Below are 20,407 nucleotides of genomic sequence, written 5' to 3'. Positions count from 1 at the left end.
TCTCACAAACTTTTTGATGATGGCCATTCTGACCCATGTGAGGTGACAACTCATTGTAGTTTTGATTTGCATTTCCCTAATAATTAGCAGTGTTGAGCATCTTTTCATGTGCTTTTTGGCCATCTGTGTTTCTTCTTTGGAAAAATGTCTATTCAGGTCTTCTCATTTTTTGAGTTGTTTGGTTTTTGTTTGTATGTTTTTTGATGTTGAGTTATATGAGGTCTTTATATACTTTAGAGATTAATCCCTTGTTGGTTGCATTGTTTGCAAATATTTTCTCCCATTCTGTGAGTTGTCTTTTTGTTTTGTTTATGGTTTCCTTTGCTGTGCAAAAGGTTTTAAGTTTAATTAGGCCCCATTTGTTTATTTTTATTACTCTAGGAGGTAGATTTGAAAAAATATTGCTGTGATTTATGTCAAAGAGTATTCTGCCTACATTTTCCTCTAAGAGTTTTATAGTATCTGGTCTTACATTTAGGTCTTTAATCCATTTTGAGTTTAGTTTTGTTTATAGTGTTGGAGAATGTTCTAATTTCATTCTTTTACATGTGGCTGTCCAGTTTTCCCAGCACCACTTATTGAAGACTGTCTTTTCTCCATTGTATATTCTTGCCTCCTTTGTCATGGATTAATTGACCATAGGTGCATGGGTTTATTTCTGGGCTTTCTCTCCTGTTCCATTGATCTGTGTATTTCTGTTTCTGTGCCAGTAATTATACTGTTTTGATTACTGTAGCTTTGTAGGATAGCCTGAGGTCAGGAAGCCTGAGTCCTCCAGCTCCATTTTTCTTTCTCAAGATTGCTTTGGCTATTCAGGGTATGACCCATTTTGAACTGGTAATTGTTTGTATATGGTGTGAGGTAAGAGTCAAGATTTTGTTTTTTTGCTTGTAGCTATCCAGTCGTTCCACTGAATTGCCTTGGCATATTTATTAAAATGAATTGGCTATATGTATCTTGATCTGTTTCTGGACTCGTCTCCTCTTTTTCATTGATCTGTTTATCTTTACACCAGTAACTTACTATGTTCATTACTGTAACTTTTTAAAAATGGTTTGCCTCTTTTTTAAAAATTTATTTAATTATTTTGGGCTGCGCTGGGTCTTCGCTGCTGTGTGTGGGCCTTTCTCTAGTTGTGGTGTATGGGCTTCTCACTGTGGCGGCCCCTCCTCCTGCAGAGCACCAGCTCCAGGCGCACAGGCCTCAGTAGTTGTGGCTCGCGGGCCCAGTTGCTCCACGGTATGTGGGATCTTCCTGGACCAGGGCCCAAACCCGTGTCCCCTGCACTGGCAGGGGGACTCCCAACCACTGTGCCACCAGGGAAGCCCTGTAAATTTATAGTAAGTCTTTAAGTCAGATAGTATTAGTCCTCCAACTTATTTTTCAAAATGGTTTAAACTAAGTCCTTTGTATTTCCATACAAACTTCGGAATCAGGTTGTAAATTTCCCCAGAAAAAAAGCCTGTCAGGGTTTTCACTGGGATTGCATTGAATCTATAGAACAGTTGGGTGGAAAGTTGAAGTCTTACCAATACTGAATCACTGACTCAGGAACATGAGCTATCTCCTCAATTATTTAGGCCTTCCTTAATTTCTCTCAGCAGTGTTTGTTAGTTCCAGTATAAAGGTAATGCAAATCTTTTGTTCATTTTGTCCCTGAAGACTACAAGTGTTTTGATGCTGCAGTATTGTTCTGGAAACATTTCTAGTTTTTCATTGCTAGTGTATAAAATATAATTTATTTCTGTATATGGTCTTTTATACTGAAACCTTGCTAAATTCACTCTAGCAGCTTTTTATATGTGTGTATTCCATTTGATTTTTCACATAGATGATCATGTCTGCAAATAGTTTACAAAATAAATAAGCTTCTTCCTTTCCAATCTGGTTCTTTTATTTACTTATTTATTTATTCTGGCCTATGGCATTGGCTAGAACCTCTAGTAAAGTTCTGAATAGACGAGTGAGTGAACATATTTGTGTTGGTCCTGATCTTACAAGAAAGCACTTAGTCTTTCAAAGATGCCTTCTATGAGGTTGGGGAAATTCCCTTCTATTCCTAGTGTGCTGAGTTTTTATCTGGAAAGGATGTTGGATTTTTTTTCAGATGTCTTTTCTGCCTTATTGAGACACGCTTACCTTTTTACTTCTTTAGTCTATGTTTATAGTGAATTATATTGATTTTGGAATGATAAACCAACCTTACATTCCTGGGATAAATTTTACTTGATCATAATATATTAATTTTCTTTCAAAATATATTGCTGGGGCTTCCCTGGTGGCACAGTAGTTAAGAATCTGCCTGCCGATGCAGGGGACATGGGTTCGAGCCCTGATCTAGGAAGATCCCACATGCCACAGAGAAACTGGGCCCGTGCGCCACAGCTACTGAGCCTGCACTCTGAAGCCCGTGCGCCTAGAGCCCATGCTCCACAACAGGGGAAGCCACCTGAATGAGAACCCTGTGCACTGCAACGAGGAGTGGCCCCTGCTTGCTGCAACTAGAGCAGCAACGGAGACCCAACGCAGCCAAAAAAATTTAAAAAAAAACCCCAAAACCCTCTGACTTAAAAAATAAAATAAATTGCTGGGTTTGATTTGCTTACATTTTAAGAATTTTCTTTCCTTGTAATACCTGTGTCTAGTTTAGGAATCAGGGTCTGCTGGCCTCAGAATGACTTAGGATGTATTATTTCCTTCTCTTCAATGGACTGAGAATTACTTGGTAATTTGTATCTCATCTCTTAATTTTGTATCTCGTCTCTTAATTTTGATTATTCTGGCCATTTATCAATTTTGTTGATCTTTCAATAGAACCAGCTTTTGGTCCCATTGACTTTTATATGTTTTTCAGATTTGATTTTGCTTATTTCTGCTCTTATTTTCTTTCTTCTGTTTACTTTGGGTTTCATTTGCTCTTATTTTTCTAGTTTCTTAAACTGGGTGCTTAGGGTCATTGAAGACCTTTCCTCCTTTCTAATAAAGTTGTTTAATGATATAAATTTCCCTCTAAGTATTGCTTTAGTTGCATCCCCAATCTTTGATATATTTTCCTTTTCATTTAGTTTAAAATATTGTCTTATTTTCCTTTTAACGTCGCCTTTATCCAAGGGTTATTATTTCTTAATTTCAAAATATTTGGGGATTTTCCAAATCTGTTATTGATTTATAATTTGATTCCACTGTGGCCAGATAACATACCTGTATAATTTGAATACTTTTAAATTTGTTTAATGAGATTTGTTTTATGGCCCAGAATATGCTCTATCTTAGTAAATGTTCTACGTGCAGTTGAAAAGAATGTGTATTCTGCTGTTATTATGGCCGGAGTGTTCTGTACACGTCAATTAAGTCATATTGGGTGATAGTGTTTTTAAGTCTTCTATATCTGTAGTCATTTTCTAATTTTTCTATCAGTTATTATCAGAGGGGTGTTGATATCTGAGTATAATTGTGGATTTGTCTTTTTCTCATTACAGTTCTCTCATTTTTTGCTTCAGGTATGTTGAAGCTCTCTTATTAGTGCATATTTAGGGCTGTTATGTCATCTTGATGAATTGGCCTTTTTCATTATGAAATAACACTTTATCTCTCTATTATTTTTGCTCTAAAGGGACTCTGTCTGGTAGTAATAATGCCAGTCCAACTTTCTTTTGATAGGTATTATCACGATATATTTTTTTCCATCAATTCTTTTAATTTTAACTTACTTGTGTCTTCATATTTAAAGTGGGTTTCTTTTAGGCACCATACAGGTGGATCATACATTTTTTATCCAGTTTGATAATCCCCGCCTTTTAATTGGGGTTTTTTGACCATTTATATTTAATGTGATTATTGATATGGTTGCATTTAAAAATTTTCTATTTATCTTATTCTTTGTTCCCTTTTTCCTTGTCTTCTCCTTCTTCTTGGATTAACTGAATATCATTCTTTGATTCACTTTGTCTCCTCTGTTGGATTATAAATGATAATTCTTTGTGGTGTTATTTTAATTGTTCCTTTAGAGTTTGTAGTATGCATCCTTAACATGTCAGTCTACATTCAAGTAGTATAACACTTGATATGTATGGATTTTACAGCAGTATACTTAATTTCACTTTTTTATTGTCATATTTTGTACTTCAACATATACATAAAACCCACAACACATTGCTGTTTTTGTTTTAAACAAACAGCCAGTAATCTTCTAAAGAGATTTTAAAAGTAGGTGTCTTTTATGTTTACCAACACATTATCATCTCTAGTACTCATTAGAGTAGATCCATTTTCCTTCTGCTTGAGGGACATCCTTTAACATTTCTGGTAGTGTAGATCTGCTGGTGATTAATTTTTTCAGCTTTTGTATGTCTGAAAAAAAGTTTTATTTTGCTTTCATTTAAAAAATATATTTTTATTGATTGATTATAGAATTCTAGGTTCACCTTTTTTTTTCCCCTTTGAATAATTAAAACATTTTGCTCTACTGTCTTCTGGCTTACTTTCTCAGAGGTGAAGTGTACTGTCATTTGTACCTGTTGTTCCTCTTGTAATATCTTTTTTTCTCTTTCTGCTCTTAAGATTTCCTCATCACTGATTTTACAGAATTTGATTACAGATTGTGCTTTAGTGTAGTTTTCTTCATGTGTCTTATGCTTGGGGTTCTATGAGATTCTTGCATCCTTGGGTTTACATTCTCATCAAATTTAGAACATTATCAGCTACTATTTCTTAAAAGTTTAGGTTTCTGGGCAAATGTTCTGCTCCACTGGCACTAGTTTTAAGTCTTTTATGCTGCTCCTTAAGCACTGCTGTATAGGTTTTGGTTGTGAATGGGTTTGATAAAGCCAGGTGATGGAAAGGGAAAAGATGTGTTCTGTGATGTCTGCACTCACCAAACATATTGCCAGGGTGGCAGGCTTAATATGGGCTTTTCTCCTTTATGCCTTATGAACACCTTTGTGTCAGAGTTTCTTGTCAAATTATTATCTATCTTCATTCAGGTCTGTTTCTTCTTGAGTGAAGATTGGAGGGTAAGTAAAAAAAAATAGCTGTTGAAGAGACTTCACTTTAGGAAAAAAAATGGTCTTGTTAAAATCAGGAAGTAAAAAATTAAGCCCCAGATCTACAAATTACTAAAAACACATACATACAAGGACATTACCTCTTGTTCAATGATTACTTGGTAGCTGGTTCATAATTCACCAAATGAGTAAGAAAGAATCTGGAAGAATGGAGCATGGTGGGCAAGGTGCAGTTTGTGATCGTAGCTTTTCCTGAAATATTTTAAACCCTACAAACGTATTTCTTTGTGTGCAACTATTCTAACTACTATTGTGTTTGTAGGATCATTCTCAAAGTTTCTCCCTCAAAACAAAACAAAAACCATGCCATCCTGTAAAAAACTTTTTTTTTTCACCCAGTTTCTTAAAGGAGTCATTTCTACTCACCAGTTAATTCTTGTTTTTCAGTTACTTTACAGACCCTTTTAGACAGATTCTCCCCTCACCATTCTAGTTACACTTCTCTGGCAAAGACTACTAATGATCTATTTGCAGACCTGTCCATTTGGCCTCTTGAAATGCAAGACCATCAACGTGACCTTGGTCTTAACTATCTCTCTGACCACTTTTTCACTGCCAACTTTGTCCCTTAGATGTTGATGTTTCTCAGTTTTTAGTCCTTTTTGTCCTGATGTAATCTCATCTACATGCATGGTCTTAAGTATATGCTGATAATCCTCACACAGGTAGTTCCACTATTGGTGTCTCCTAACCAGTTTAAAGAAAACAGCTTCATCTTGCTGGAATATAACTTGGATGGCTTATTTTCAGCTCAGACTCATAATGTCCCTTAACTTAGTTTTTGTGTGTGTGTGTGTGGTTTTGTGATGTCCCCATCTTCTAGAAAGCTCCTTACCTAAATCCTAATTATTACTCAAGGCTTAGCAGAATTTATTACTATCATGTATTTCCATACCACAGTGTATATAACTTCATGGCACTGAAACTCATCCTAGTTTTGGAGCTCCTTGAGCCACCCAATGAATATGTGCTCAGTGAATTCATTCCTACAGTTTGTACTTGTACATGTGCCAGTTTTCTGGTTAAATAACTTCTGTATATTCTGGAATGGTTCCCTTACCCTAAGGGATTCTAATCTGGGAAGATCTAGGACATGGTATAGCATCATATAATTTAGAGCTGGATGGGAACTTCATTTACTTAAGATCACACAGCCAGTGGAAAGCTGTGTTTGTGACTAAGGTCAACTGATTCTCAGACCAATAAGAGTTTTCCCTGCACTACACTGTTGTCCAAAATAGACACTGTAATCTTCTAAACTCATGAAAGATTAAGCTCGAGATGAATTAATAAGAGGTAAGAACATGTAGAGATGGGTAGTCCATTCTCCATAGGTCTGTTTAGTTTCTGCAGGTCTTGCAAATAGAGGCACTGATAGCTTTTATTCCAGACTGGTATTTCAAAGATGTTTGTATAAAGTGAACAGCTTTAGAAGACAGAGATGGTATCTTTACTAACCAGTACAATAAAAATAATGTTTCCCTCTGATGCAAAAGTTAGGCAGGTTTGCGTGTGGCCAGCTCATTAAGAGTTGGGTTTCCTAAACTCGGAGTTCCTCAGCTGTGATACAAACCCACTCCATGTGCAGCCTCCACCTAGATTACTCCGGGTTACCTCCGTGGGATGTGGGGTGCAAAGCAAACATGAAGCTCATGTTGCTTACCGTGCTCTAAGTAATTAAATCCATCGTTTCTGACCCAGGATCTCACGTCTTCTGCTAGCCTTCATGAAACTGTTTGGAAGAAGGGTAAAATCTTAGACCCTTCACAGTTCTTGTAGATATTCTGAGAAATAAAATTGGGTAAAATTTGCTTAATATAGCAGTTCACTGAAATTTAGACCATGGGTCATCTGTGCAGAGAATCCCACCTGCTCTATCTGGTCCCCCGTTGCTTTAAACTTTCCAGCCCCCAAAATGGTGTCCAAGAGTCAGTTTCAGTCATGGTCTTCCTCCCCTCTATTTGCGCTAGAAGCCCTATCTGCCAAACCCTCTCATGGCCTCTAGGACAGCACTTGCAGAGTCATGGTATATTCCAGTGCTAGAAAAAATGCTGGAGAAACTGAACCACGTGTCTCTGGGCTCTGAACAGTAGCTGTCATGTTGGCCCGCAGCCTCTTGCCACCTTGAACTTCCTCCCCTCCTTTGGTTAGCACCATTCCTGTCCCAGTGATCAGCAGGCTCTTTAATCCCTTCTAGCATGTAGGCCATCTAGAAGGGTCTAATATTAGCTCTCAACCCCCCAACAGAATTTATGCACTGTCTGCTTGAAATAAACCAGACTGTAGTTTTCATACTGCCTAATTTTAAGAGTTTCAAAACACCTGGAAAGAGCATCTTACTTCTGTTTCTTCTAGGTTATCAGCAGAGGCATCTCAACTTTTTACCTCATGAAGAGCAGGCTTTTGGCCTGGTGATTATACCGTAATCATATGTATTTTACATCACAAATGCTCCAGCTCTTGACTAAACCACCACTCTGGGCCTAAAACACCTCTGGCCAAAATTTAAGTGCATGTGAAGTCATGCTGAACTTTGCAATACTCAAACTAATTCCTTTAAACTGTAAGCTGTGTTGTATACAGTAACCGAAGGAGTACTAGTTTCCTGTGGCTGTCGTAACAAACTGCCACGTATTTAGTGGCTAAAACAACAGGAACTCACTCATAGTTCTGAGGGCCAGAAGTCCGAAGTCAGTTTCACTGGGCCGAAATCAAGGTGTCAGCAGGGCCAAGCTCTGCTCTAGGGCAGAATCCATTTCTTGCCTTTCCAGCTTCTGGTGGCTGCCAGCATTCCTTGGCTCGTGGCCACATCACTGTGATCTCTGCCTGTTGTCGCACTGTCTTCTCTTCTCCTGAAATCTCCCTTTTACAAGGACATTTGTAATTATATTTGGGGTCCACCTAGATAACCCAGGATATTTTCCCCATCTCAAGATTCTTAACTGAATAACACCTGCAAAGTCCATTTTTGCCACATAAATAGGTAACATTCACAGGTTCCAGGGATCAAGATTTGGATATCTTTTGGAGGACCATTATTCATTCTATCACAGTGTGTTAAGGCTTACAAATAGATCAAGTTAAAATTCTTGTCACTTTGTTCGCAAATCAGTTTTGCAGAGAACTAAAGGTAGGCTTGATTGATGATTATTACCCCTCCCATCACCACTCCCATATTATTCCTTTATAAATACAAAGAAAGACCATACAACCCAACTTACCCAGGACAGTCTTGAGTGATTACTTTATGCTCAAAAATTTCTTGGGTAAATTATATAGTCTTCCTGTTTATAAACAGCCTTAAGAAGATGACAATTATTTGAGCTCTCCTGGGAAAAAGGACTATTTAAACTACCATTTGAGTCTCCACAGGGCAGAAAGTTCTATCTGAATTGTGTTTTTAAAGCCAAAGCTGCTTACTATTGCTTTGAGATCTATTCCCTGTTCATACCACAAATACTCAAGGGTGGTAGATATTTTCAGGTATCCTCTCTTAAAAGCTCCAAGTGGTTGAAAACTGATCAAAATTCACTGGTGAAACCAGTTTGAGTATAAACTTAGTCACAGGTCTCAGGTCTGATTGGTAACCTTCCAGGCTGTTGTGCAAGTATGGGTAAGGTATAGGTAGGAATAAAGAACGTGGCTCTACTAGCAGTTCTTAGAGCTTTGCTTCACCAGGAGGAAGGATGGGGAAACTCCATCTTTAAAACCCAAAACTTACTGTGCTTCAGATACTAATGTGTCCAGTATGTCCCCTTTTTTCAAAGTTAGTTTGAGCCCACAAAGAGAATGATTATGAATTTACCCAATACTATGGTAAATGAATAAACTACCTATCTTTCTATTTAAAGAATAGATTGAAAAGCTTGAATGTAATATTTATTTGGTGAATTTACATGTGAGGTCATTTACAATAGAAAAGACACAGACAAACGCAGCTTTCAGTGCAGTTTCAAATATTTTTCAGAACAGGCAATAAGTCCATGAGGATTTGGAATGTTAGTATTGAATGGTACATGCTTCAGTTTCCTTTGTGTGTTTTCTACTGAACCCCAAGGGATAGGAAGCGAGAAGAGAGAAGAAAATATCAGTGTTAATGTAAATACAGCCATGCAAATAAAAACTTCTTTTTAAAGTCAGATTATTCAGAGATGTAGAACACATTTCTGTATTCAGGGCTTATTGTAGGTGCATAATTTAAAAACTAAAATGCAGAGCTCTCAAACATTCCATTATCCAAACCATCTTAAATTATGTTAACTGCCCCCCACCAATTATTGCCCCTTCAATATTTTCCAGACTCTGACTTTGGGAGTTATTTCTAGTAGCTTCTGAAAAGACAGCATTTTGACAAAACCTTTTGGTTTCAATAGGATAAAGCACCCTTTTAAAGAGGGGTAAAATGCTCATTTACTCCCAACAATGTAAGCTCTAATTAATTAGATTCCATTTCCAGAAAAGTACAACTGAAGGCTTGCTTTTTTTATTATACTCAGACTTAAGTAAACCTCTCCCCATCCTGAATATCTCAAAACAAGAGATTCTTTAAGAACACCTCTCCACCCCACCAGAAAAATCCAGCATATAAGCAAAAGGATGATCTATAAAAGTAACAATTGGAAAAAACACAAAGTGATTTCTAAGTAAGAGGGTGAGGTAAAGGTAATATAAACAAAACAAAACAAAAATCTGCTGTCAGTAACCTTAAGTGTAGTGTGGACATGGTCAGTCAGCCAGGCCTTAGAGACCAAGGTTATTTCAAAACTAAAATGCACTCCACGTATCCTCAGCATCTTTGAAAATACTGGCTCAAAATCCCTTAAGTACATGTAGCCATAGTTAAGAAGCATTAAACTTGTCACTTCAGGAAATACTATGCTTCTGGATCTGAGACTTTCATCCTTTTTGAACTGTTAGGCCACATTTTCTTCACTAGAAATTTTAAGCTAATTAACTACTTATCACACTTACTTCATTTTTACATACACAACCAACCTGCATTTTCTTTAAAAAGTACACTGTTAAATAGTAATACCTATTGTAGAAAATAGCCATGGGCAATTATAAATACATTTTCATTTCACCTTACCTCTTGCCTGGTCTGCTCTCCCATTAATTGTCTTCTAGCACATATATCAATTAGAATATCTTGCTTCTGCATAATTTACTGTATGAAAACCAGCTGCTGTAGACTTTAAGAACGATGTACATTATCCGTTATAGTTGAAGGGGGTCAAAGGTTTAAGCGTCGCCACTGCATCTAACGTTCTGCAGAATCAGAGGCATTGTGCATGCTGACAGTGGTTAAAAGGGTCTCAATTTTGCTGTCGTAAAAAATCCCCACTTAAGCTTTGTTTCCTTCAAAGAAAAATTAACTAAAAGGGATTAATCAAATCTAAAAGAATCTTATTTTACAGCACTTACTATGTTAATTTAAAAACCAACATGCTGTAAAACTGCAAAATACTCATATATTATATACACACACACACACGCACACGAAGACAAAATCATCCAGAACACAGTCACCCTCCCACCCCCCTCAAAAAAAAATAGTCAAATCAACAAATCAAAATTTTTATTTGCATGGCCAATTATCATTTGTACTCCCTGCAACTTTAATATCCCTTTAACAGGTTCTAAGCTTTTGTTGCATAGGGCATAAAAGCTGCAACACTGCAAACTTTCTTCAACAGGCACTCCCACAACACCTAAAAATGAAACAGATGTAACAAATGGCAACAGCACAAACAAATACTAAGCTCCACCATTCAACGTAGTTCACGACAGTGTCTTTAGGGTTCAGTTGAAGAGGGGGTAAACTCCTAAAAAGAGGGTCATTTTCCTTCCCCCGTATTTTATAATGTTGGTGGTTTTAATCCATATTTCTTTGCAACTTCTGTCTGGGCATGGGCAGCATCACAGAGTGAGTATAGATGAGCCATCTCCATTTCTGATTTGGCCAGGTTAATAGCTTTGTTGAACATGTCAATGGCTTTCTCCATGTTTCCTCTAAAACAACAAAAATTTTAAATGTTTCAGATTCAACATGCACTTCACAGAATGCAATGAAGTTTATAAGTGAAGCTACATGGAGCCTGACCTTTAAGTTTCAACTATGATTCTAATAAAATGCTTCTTTATAACAAAATAATGCCTAGCACATAGAAAACACTCAGTGAATGTTAGCTACTATTACAAATACTATATGCTAATATTATGCTACTTGTGGTCTTTGTTTACAGATAAAAACAGTGAGACTAGAGAAATTAAATGACTTATTTAAAATCATAATCATATCTGGTTCCTAAATTCTGCTTGTTTCTACTCCATCATGAGGTTCCTTTAGAAAGCAGTTACATAGCCTCAGAGAACATTACAGGTATTCAGGGGCCTTACCTTCACAGATCTGTGTGAGCCCTACCAGCATATCCCTGCCCAACACTCTACTCCATACACACAGGTCTCCCTGAGTTCACTCATGCTCATAATGCTCAGATTATTTATTCTCTGCCTGATTCTAGCCAAATCCTCACCTTTCTAAGGCCCAGTTCAAATACAATATCCTCATGAAAAATACTCTCCCCTTCCCATGCTAGAGGAATTGGCTGCTCCCTCCCCACTGTTCCCATGATTCTATTGTCATTCTATGCACAGTCAGATGAATATATATTGATATTTGTTTACACCAGTCTTACCAGATCCTTGCGGGACACCTTTCAATTCCCAGAACCTAGTACAATGCTTGGTAGCTAGTATCCATTTTTTGAACAAATGGATGAATATGCTTGGTCAAAAAACATATAATTTATCTCTTACAGTCTAACTGTGATTAGGCTTTATATACTTGCCAAGAACCAAGAGCTATTTTAAAGTAACTAGTACTGGCTATGTATATATGCATACATGCATGTAATCTTACAATAAATACTGTATTAAGTCCGCACTATATATATACCAGTTAGAATCTAAGAAGTACAATGTACCTCTGGGGAGACTGTACTCAATCTCTTACTACATATATTGATATGGTACATAATAGACTTAATTAAAAAGAAAATAACTTTGAGAGTTCATGTTCAGATATTAGGTAGCAGATTTGCTAATAAATCCTAGGATAATCAGCAATTTCATTCATTCACATTCACTTATCTATTTGTAAAGCAGGATTCAGAATGGATTTCTTAAAGTACAATTAACACACAAAATTCATCAAACCCCATAAATCAGGGGTCCTTAACCCAGGCTCTAGGAACAACTTATCTGCAAAGAGTTTTTGTATGTGCATTATTTTAGGAAAAATCCATAGCTTTGCTCAAAAGATTAAGAACTATTACCCCATCATATTCTAGTATGAGAATATTTTATACACATTAACTGGCAATTAAGAAATAATTTAATATTTATATGCAACTGTCAGTATAGATGGATCACAAGAATCACAAAAATTTTCATCAGCCTATATATATTCTGCCTACTCTGGAGCAGAAAGACAGAGGACCCCAGAAGTGACTGCATGACAGGTTATTAAGACAACTCCTACTAGTTCCTGACAAGCGATGGTGACCAGATCTGTTACTTTTGGCATCAGTGAAATATGGGCTCATGTCCTCTTTCTACTACGTGCTCACCATGTAACCTTGTTAATTTAACCAGTCTGGGCATCAGTTTCTACACTCTTCAATTAAATGGAGGATCATATAACCTCAACCTTTATAAAGACTGGGGTAAAAATCAATTGAAATAATATTTGGAAAGCACCTAGAATTCAGTACCTGGCCTAGAGTAGATACTCAAATGGATGGCAATGCCAGTATCAAGATGGTATACTACACTAAATCCTACGGCATAAACAGTTATCACCTATTAATGGTGGATCTCAAGTGCAACTCTGGATAAACATTTACAGAAAACAAGAAGTTACAAGAAAGTCAGAATTGCAAAAATTCTTATCCAACTCCCTGATTTTAAAGAAAACTCAGGGGCTCGGAGGTGATGGTGCACTTGGCTGTAGCAGGATCCAAGTCTTCGGGCAACGTGGCTGCCAATCCTTATGCTACACTGCACTGCCTAAGTACACTGCAGATGTTTTTTTCCCTCCAAGAGAAATAATACAGGTGAAAGGAGGAAAAAACACAACAGGTATTGGAGAAAGATCCAGTTTCCCTTTCTAATGTATATGCCTGACTTAACTTTTAAGTGTGACTTTTAAACTGGAAAAATAATTAAGGCAAATCAAAGTTGTATAGTTTCAAGGGACTATTGCCTCAAAAGGCACAACACGTTAAGACTTAAAAATTTAATGATTATTGACAATAACCTGTCTATAATGAGAAGAATGCAAAGATAAATATGGAGACGCCCTAACTTTCCTAAGGACAGACTCTAGAAGTTACCTTTGTACTTCAATAGTTCCCATGGTTTCATATGCAAAATCACATTTATTGTCAATTTCAATAGCCTTGCTGATAAGCTCCAAACCTCTATCCAGATCTTGCTTCCACTGAAGCTGAAGTAAACTGCAAATGCAAAACAGCAGTCAGATGTGACCATGGCCCAGTATCAATTGGCTCTCAATGAATTTATAATTTAATTTACAAGGAAAAACAAAATCTAAAACAGTATAGAATCAGCATCAAATTGGTTTTTTCCCCTCAATTTATAATGGTTTTGTAGTCTAAATTCCTTATTATGAAAAGAGTGTCCAACAGTCTAGGCTCTATTATTAACTTATTTTGCACAGCTTAATGTTTTACACTATGAATTTAAGTGAAGTTTTAAAATGACAATTCAAGTATACTAGGACAGGAAAAACTTATTTTACATGTTTCCTATTTTGATACAAGTTAACACCTGACAGGATGTTCAGAACTGAAATCCTTAAGCTAGGGTGAAAATAGCATATTTACTAATTATTGTATAATAATGAAACATAAGTAAAAGTAACAGTGAAGCATCCACAGCACTAAGAAATTTTTCAGTTAACAGTGACACTCTCTACCACAGTCCCCTTTCTCAGCGACCAAAAGAAATCCATCTTACTACTATGCAAGAAATTTAGTTTCTTACTGGAACAAACAGACCCACAAAAATACATACCCTTTATGAACATATGTTGTGGCATTGTCTGGTTCCAAATTAATACATTTATCATACATTTCATCAGCTTTACCAAACTGCTGTTGATCTGTTAAGGCCTATGTGAAGAGATACTTCAGTTAAATTTAGGTAACTGTCACTAAGCAGTTAAAAGTATACTGCTTATTAATTATTAAAATTTACTTCATGTAACCATTCATTACCAAATTACTGTTTGGGGGATTAAACTTATTTAAAATGTTGCATCTTATTTATTGGGGTTTTTACATAGCAACATTATAAATATGAAATCTTAACTGTTCTCGCTCTTTATTAAGTTTGTTAGTAATATGTAATAGGAGAAGATCTAATAAACTCTAGAATACAGAAAATCCCACTCTTGGTGCAAGTTCTAATATCAGATTCCCACAGGTACATTCATGTCACTTATTCATAATTTATCATAATATATCCTAAGGGAATTACTTTAAAAACAATACTCATTTGGAAGGATAAGTTCAGATAGGTATGTTAACTGTTATCAGAGTCATTCCTTAAAAATGATTGGTCAAAAAAAGAAAGCAGCTACAATCAACTGTTTGAAGGCAAATCCCATGGCAGAAATGGAAGGCTTGGTTATGTGGATACCAGATCATGCTGATCAAACTGTAACTCTGAGAGTTAGCCGGCATCTAAGCTCAAGCTTCAGGGTTCAAAGAAAAAAGTCATACTATGTAACTATATATAACTATATATAACTATGTATCAATAAAATTTGCTATATATAGTGAAGCAAATATCAGAAAGGGACCAAAAGATAGAAACTTCAGTGCAAACAGACTTGTAATAATGCTAGTGCTGATAAGATGATGCTCAAGTACGGCTTCCCTGGTGGCACAGGGGCTGAGAATCTCCTGCGAATGCAGGGGACACAGGTTCGAGCCCTGGTCCAGGAAGATCCCACATGCCGTGGAGCAACTAAGCCTGTGCACCATGACTACTGAGCCCGCGTACCACAACTACTGAAGCCCAAGCGCCTAGAGAGCCAGTGCTCTGCAACAAGAGAAGCCACCGCAATGAGAAGCCCTTGCACTGCAATGAAAGTAGCCCCCGCTCGCCGCAAATAGAGAAAAGCCCGCGCAGCAACAAAGACCCAACGCAGCCAAAAATAAAATAAATAAATTTATTAAAAAAATAAAAAGATGCTCAAGTAAGCCAAAACCTGTTTTGAAGGTAACATAATAAGAGAGAAATGTACAATCATGAAATCTCTGCAAAAGAGTTGTTCCTAGTATTTGGTTTCTTTAAACGTTAGTCAGTGGCCTTTGCTTTTAGCTGCTTATAGAAATCTGCACCAAAAAAACCCTTCTGAATTTCATTTCAGTGATGAAGATGGTCCTGTCACCTTCTGGCTTGTTCCTAATTAAATATAAGCCCTAAACCCAAGTGTACCTATTCAATACAAACGTCATACAATTATGATGTGTGTTTGTCCTCTTTTAACTTCTATACATTCTATAAAATTTTATATAGTACATGCTTTCACAATTAATTAATAGAGCATGCAGTCAGCAACCAATGTATCATTTTTTTTTCTGTCTAGGAATTATAAGAAGATTGAGCAGATAAGATTTCAAACTGAGGTTAATGAATTCCTGGGTTGCAGAAGTAAACCCACACACCTATGGTCAGTTAATCTTCAACAAAGGAGGCAAGAATATAAAATGGGAAAAAGACAGTCTCTTCAGCAAGTTGTGCTGGGAAAGTTGGAGAGCTGCATGTAAATTAATGAAGTTAGAACACACCCTCATACTATGCACAAAAATAAAATCAAAATGCCTTAAAGACTTAAAACATAAGACATGACACCATAAAACTCTAGAGGAGAACATAGGCAAAACATTTTCTGACATAAATCATACCAATGTTTTCTTAGATCAGTCTCCCAAGGCAATAGAAATAAAAACAAAACTAAACAAATGGGACTGAATCAAACTTACAAGCTTTTGCACAGCAAAGGAAACCATAACCAAAAAGAAAAGACAACCTACAGAACGGGAGAAAATATTTGTAAATGATGAGACAGACAAGGGCTTTATCTCCAAAATATACAAACAGCTCATACAAATCAACAACAACAAAAAACAAACAACCCAACTGAAAAATGGGCAGAAGACCTTAATAGACATTTCTCCAAAGAAGACATACAGATGGCCAGCAGGCACATGAAAAGATGCTCAACATCACAAATTATTAGAGAAATGAAAATCAAACCTACAATGAGGTACCACCTCACACCAGTCAAAATGGCCATCATTAAAAAGTCTACAAATAACAAATGCTGCAGAGGGTGTGGAGAAAAGGGAACTCTCCTACACTGCTGGTGGGAATGTAAATTGGTACAGCCACTATGGAAAACAGTATGGAGGTTCTCAGAAAACTAAAAATACAACTACCATATGATCCAGCAATGCCACTCCTGGAAATATACCTGGACAAAATGTAATTCAAAAACATACATGTGGGGACGGAGTCAAGATGGCGTACTAGGAGGATGCGGAATTTGCATCTCCTCACAACTAGGGTACCTACCAGGCACCAGTGGGGGGCCATGGACACCTAAGGGGACGGGAGGAACCCCCAGCGACCGGGTAGGATGTGGGGCATGGGGGGAGTGAAGGGGGAGGAGAAGCGGAGGTGGGACAGGACTGGCGCCCCTGAGGGGCGGCTGGGGGAGGGAAAGGGATCCTACATCTGAAGGGGAAATTGGGGAACCACTGGGAGAGCAGAGGATCAAAAGGGAGCATGGCCAGGTTTCCCCTGCCCCCTTGGGCCCCCAGGAACCTGCTGAGATACTGGGCCTGATCCTCTGCCCACCTAGGACCCCTCCAGCCACGTGGGTCCTGAGGGAATGGGAGGCAGGGAAGGGGGAGCAAAAGTAAAGGCCAGACCTATGGGACTGGCACCCCTGAGGGGTAGCTGGGGGAGGGGAGGAGTTCCTACACGCAGCGGGACCTACCCAAGGTTAGGAGTCCAGCGGCAATGGGGGAAGACCCTGGGGGAGACGGTGGGCAAGGGGTGAGAAGCAATGGAAGGGAACACAGCCAGTGCTTTTCCTGTCCACTTAGGCACTGGGGAGCCTGTTGGGCTCTGAGGCCTAATACTGTGCCCTCGAAGCCTCCCTCCTGCCACACAGAACCCAAGCCCCGCCCCTACACCCCCACCCAGTGCCCTACCTCTGCACTCAGAGACCCCCTCCAACGTGCTGGGCCTAAACCCCACCCACACACCCTCACTCAGGGCCCTACCTCCAAACTCTGGAACTCCACACTCTGGAATCCCTCCTTTGGACATACTGCCTCTCCCCTTCCTTGATCACTCAGGTCCTAAACAGAGGCCCTGCCCCATGCTTGAATGTCACCCCGCCTAGGCCCCACCCCACACTCAAAGGACACCCCCCCCCCACCTGCCTAGGTTCCGCCCCACCCTAAACCCTACCCCTACCTAAGTCCCACCCCACCTAAACTCTGCCCCCACAGCCAAGGCTTTTTTCTTTTCTTTTCTTTTTTCCTCTTTTAGATTGGGGTTCTGTTTTACCTTGTTGATTCACTGTTGTTGATTCTTTTATATTATTATGTTCCCTAATAAATCTTTTATTTTTCTAATTTTATTTTATTCTTTATACTTTGCTAGTGATCTCTCCTTTTGGCTTGTTCCCCCCTCCCCTTTCTGTTTTCTTTTTCATGGTGTGGTTTTATTTTACATTGTTGCAATTGTTTCAATTATAGTTTTATTTTTCCTAATATACTTTTTATCTTTCTAATTTTATTTTCTTTGATACTGTAGCACTCTTTTTTTTTTTTTCACCACACCACAAAGCTTGCAGAATCTTGGTTCCCAGTCCAGAGGTTGGACAGTGAGCTCCTGTGGTGGGGCTCCAAGTCCAAACTGCTGGACTAACAGAGAACCTCAGACCCCAGGGAATATCATTCGGAGTAAGGCCTCCCAGAGGTCCTCATCTCAGCACCAAGACCCAGCTCTATCCAACTGCCTGCAAACTCCAGTGCTGGACGTCTCAGGCCAAACAACCAGTAAGACAGAAATACAGCACCACCCATCAAAAAAAAATGAAATGACAAAAAATACGTTACAAACAAAAGAGCAAGGTAAAAACCTACAAGACCAAATAAATGAAGACGAAAATAGGCAGCAACCTACTTGAAAAAGAATTCAGAGTAATGATAGTAAAGATGATCCAAAATCTTGGAAACAATGGAGAAAATACAAGAAACATTTAACAAGGATCTAGAAGAACTAAAGAGCAAACAAACAGTGATGAACAACACAATTACTGAAATTAAAAATACTCTAGAAGGAATCAATAACAGAATAACTGAGGCAGAAGAACGGATAAGTGAGCTGGAAGATAAAATGTTGGAAATAACTGTCAAGGAGCAGAATAAAGAAAGGAGAACTAAAAGAACTGAGGACAGTCTTAGAGACCTCTGGGACAACATTAAACGCACCAACATTCGAATTATAGGGGTCCCAGAAGAAGAAGAGAAAAAGAAAGGGACTGAGAAAATATTTGAAGAGATTGAAAGGGTCTGAGAAAATATTTGAAGAGATTATAGTCGAAAACTTCCCTAACATGGGAAAGGAAATATTGACAATCAAGTCCAGGAAGCACAGACAGTACCATAAAGGATAAACCCAAAGAGAAACACGCCAAGACACATTAATCAAACCATCAAAAATTAAATACAAAGAAAAAATATTAGAAGCAACAAGGAAAAAGCAATAAATAACATACAAGGGAATCCCCAATCAGGTTAACAGCTGATTTTTCAGCAGAAACTCTGCAAGCCAGAAGGGAGTGGTAGGACATATTTAAAGTGATGAAAGGGAAGAACCTACAACCAAGATTACTCTACCCAGCAAGGATCTCATTCAGATTCGATGGAGAAATTAAAACCTTTACAGATAAGCAAAAGTTAAAGAGAATTCAGCACCTCCAAACCAGCTCTACAACAAATGCTAAAGGACTTCTCTAGGCAGGAAACACAACAGAAGGAAAAGACCTACAATAACAAACCCAAAACAATTAAGAAAATGGTAATAGGAACATACATATCTATAATTACCTTAAATGTAAGTGGATTAAATGCTCCAACCAAAAGACATAGACTGGTTGAATGGATAAAAAAACAAGACCCGTATATATGCTGTCTACAAGAGCCCCACTTCAGACCTAGGGACACATACAGACTGAAAGTGAGGGGATGGAAAAAGATATTCCATGCAAATGGAAATCAAAAGAAAGTTGGAGTAGCAATTCTTATATCAGACAGAATAGACTTTAAAATAAAGACTATTAAAAGAGACAAAGAAGGAGACTGCATAATGATCAAGGGATCAATCCAAGAAGAAGATATAACAATTGTAAAGATTTATGCACCCAACATAGGAGCACCTCAATACATAAGGCAAATGCTAACAGCCATAAAAGGGGAAATCGACAGTAACACAATCACAGTAGGGGACTTTAACACCCCTCTTTCACCAATGGACAGATCATCCAAAATGAAAATAAATAAGGAAACACAAGCTTTAAATGACACATTCAACAAAATAGATTTAATTGATATTTATAGGACATTCCATCCAAAAACAACAGTATACACTTTCTTCTCAAGTGCTCATGGAACATCCTCCAGGATAAATCATATCTTGGGTCACAGATGAAGCCTTGGTAAATTTAAGAAAACTGACTTCGTACCAAGTATCTTTTCTGACCACAACACTATGAGACTAGATATCAATTACAGGAAAAAAACTGTAAAAAATACAAACACATGGAGGCTAAACAATACACTACTAAATAACCAAGAGATCACTGACGAAATCAAAGAGGAAATCAAAAAATACCCAGAAACAAATGACAATGAAAACACGATGACCCAAAACCTATGGGATGCAGGAAAAGCAGTTCTTAGAGGTTAGTTTATAGCAATACAATCCTACCTCAAGAAATAAGAAACACCTCAAAAAAACAACCTAACCTTACACCTAAAGCAACGAGAGCAACAAGAACAAAAAAACCCCAAAGTTAGCAGAAGGAAAGAAATCATAAAGATCAGATCAGAAATAAATGAAAAAGAAATGAAGGAAATGATAGTAAAGATCAATAAATCTAAAAGCTTGTTCTTTGAGAAGATAAACAAAATTGATAAACCATTAGCCAGACTCATCAAGAAAAAAAGGGA

General features: G+C 37.7%; 1 protein-coding gene across 1 annotated transcript in view; it reads right to left on the bottom strand.

The window, feature by feature from the left end:
* Positions 1-10,152: 10,152 nt before the first annotated feature.
* The window catches only part of TOMM70 (translocase of outer mitochondrial membrane 70), a 43,624-nt gene continuing 33,369 nt past the window's right edge, over positions 10,153-20,407 (bottom strand). The window contains exons 10-12 of the mRNA XM_007129016.4: positions 14,163-14,260; positions 13,460-13,582; positions 10,153-11,075 (exon numbers count right to left, since the gene is read on the bottom strand). Of these exons, the coding sequence (XP_007129078.1) occupies positions 10,922-11,075; positions 13,460-13,582; positions 14,163-14,260 (375 nt within the window). The 3' untranslated portion in view covers positions 10,153-10,921. The remainder of the gene's footprint in view (positions 11,076-13,459; positions 13,583-14,162; positions 14,261-20,407) is intronic.

This window comes from Physeter macrocephalus, chromosome 1 (assembly GCF_002837175.3).
Source record: "Physeter macrocephalus isolate SW-GA chromosome 1, ASM283717v5, whole genome shotgun sequence".
Classification (NCBI taxonomy): domain Eukaryota; kingdom Metazoa; phylum Chordata; class Mammalia; order Artiodactyla; family Physeteridae; genus Physeter; species Physeter macrocephalus.
Note: the sequence above shows the minus strand (reverse complement) of the source record. Positions and strands in the feature narration are given on the sequence as shown.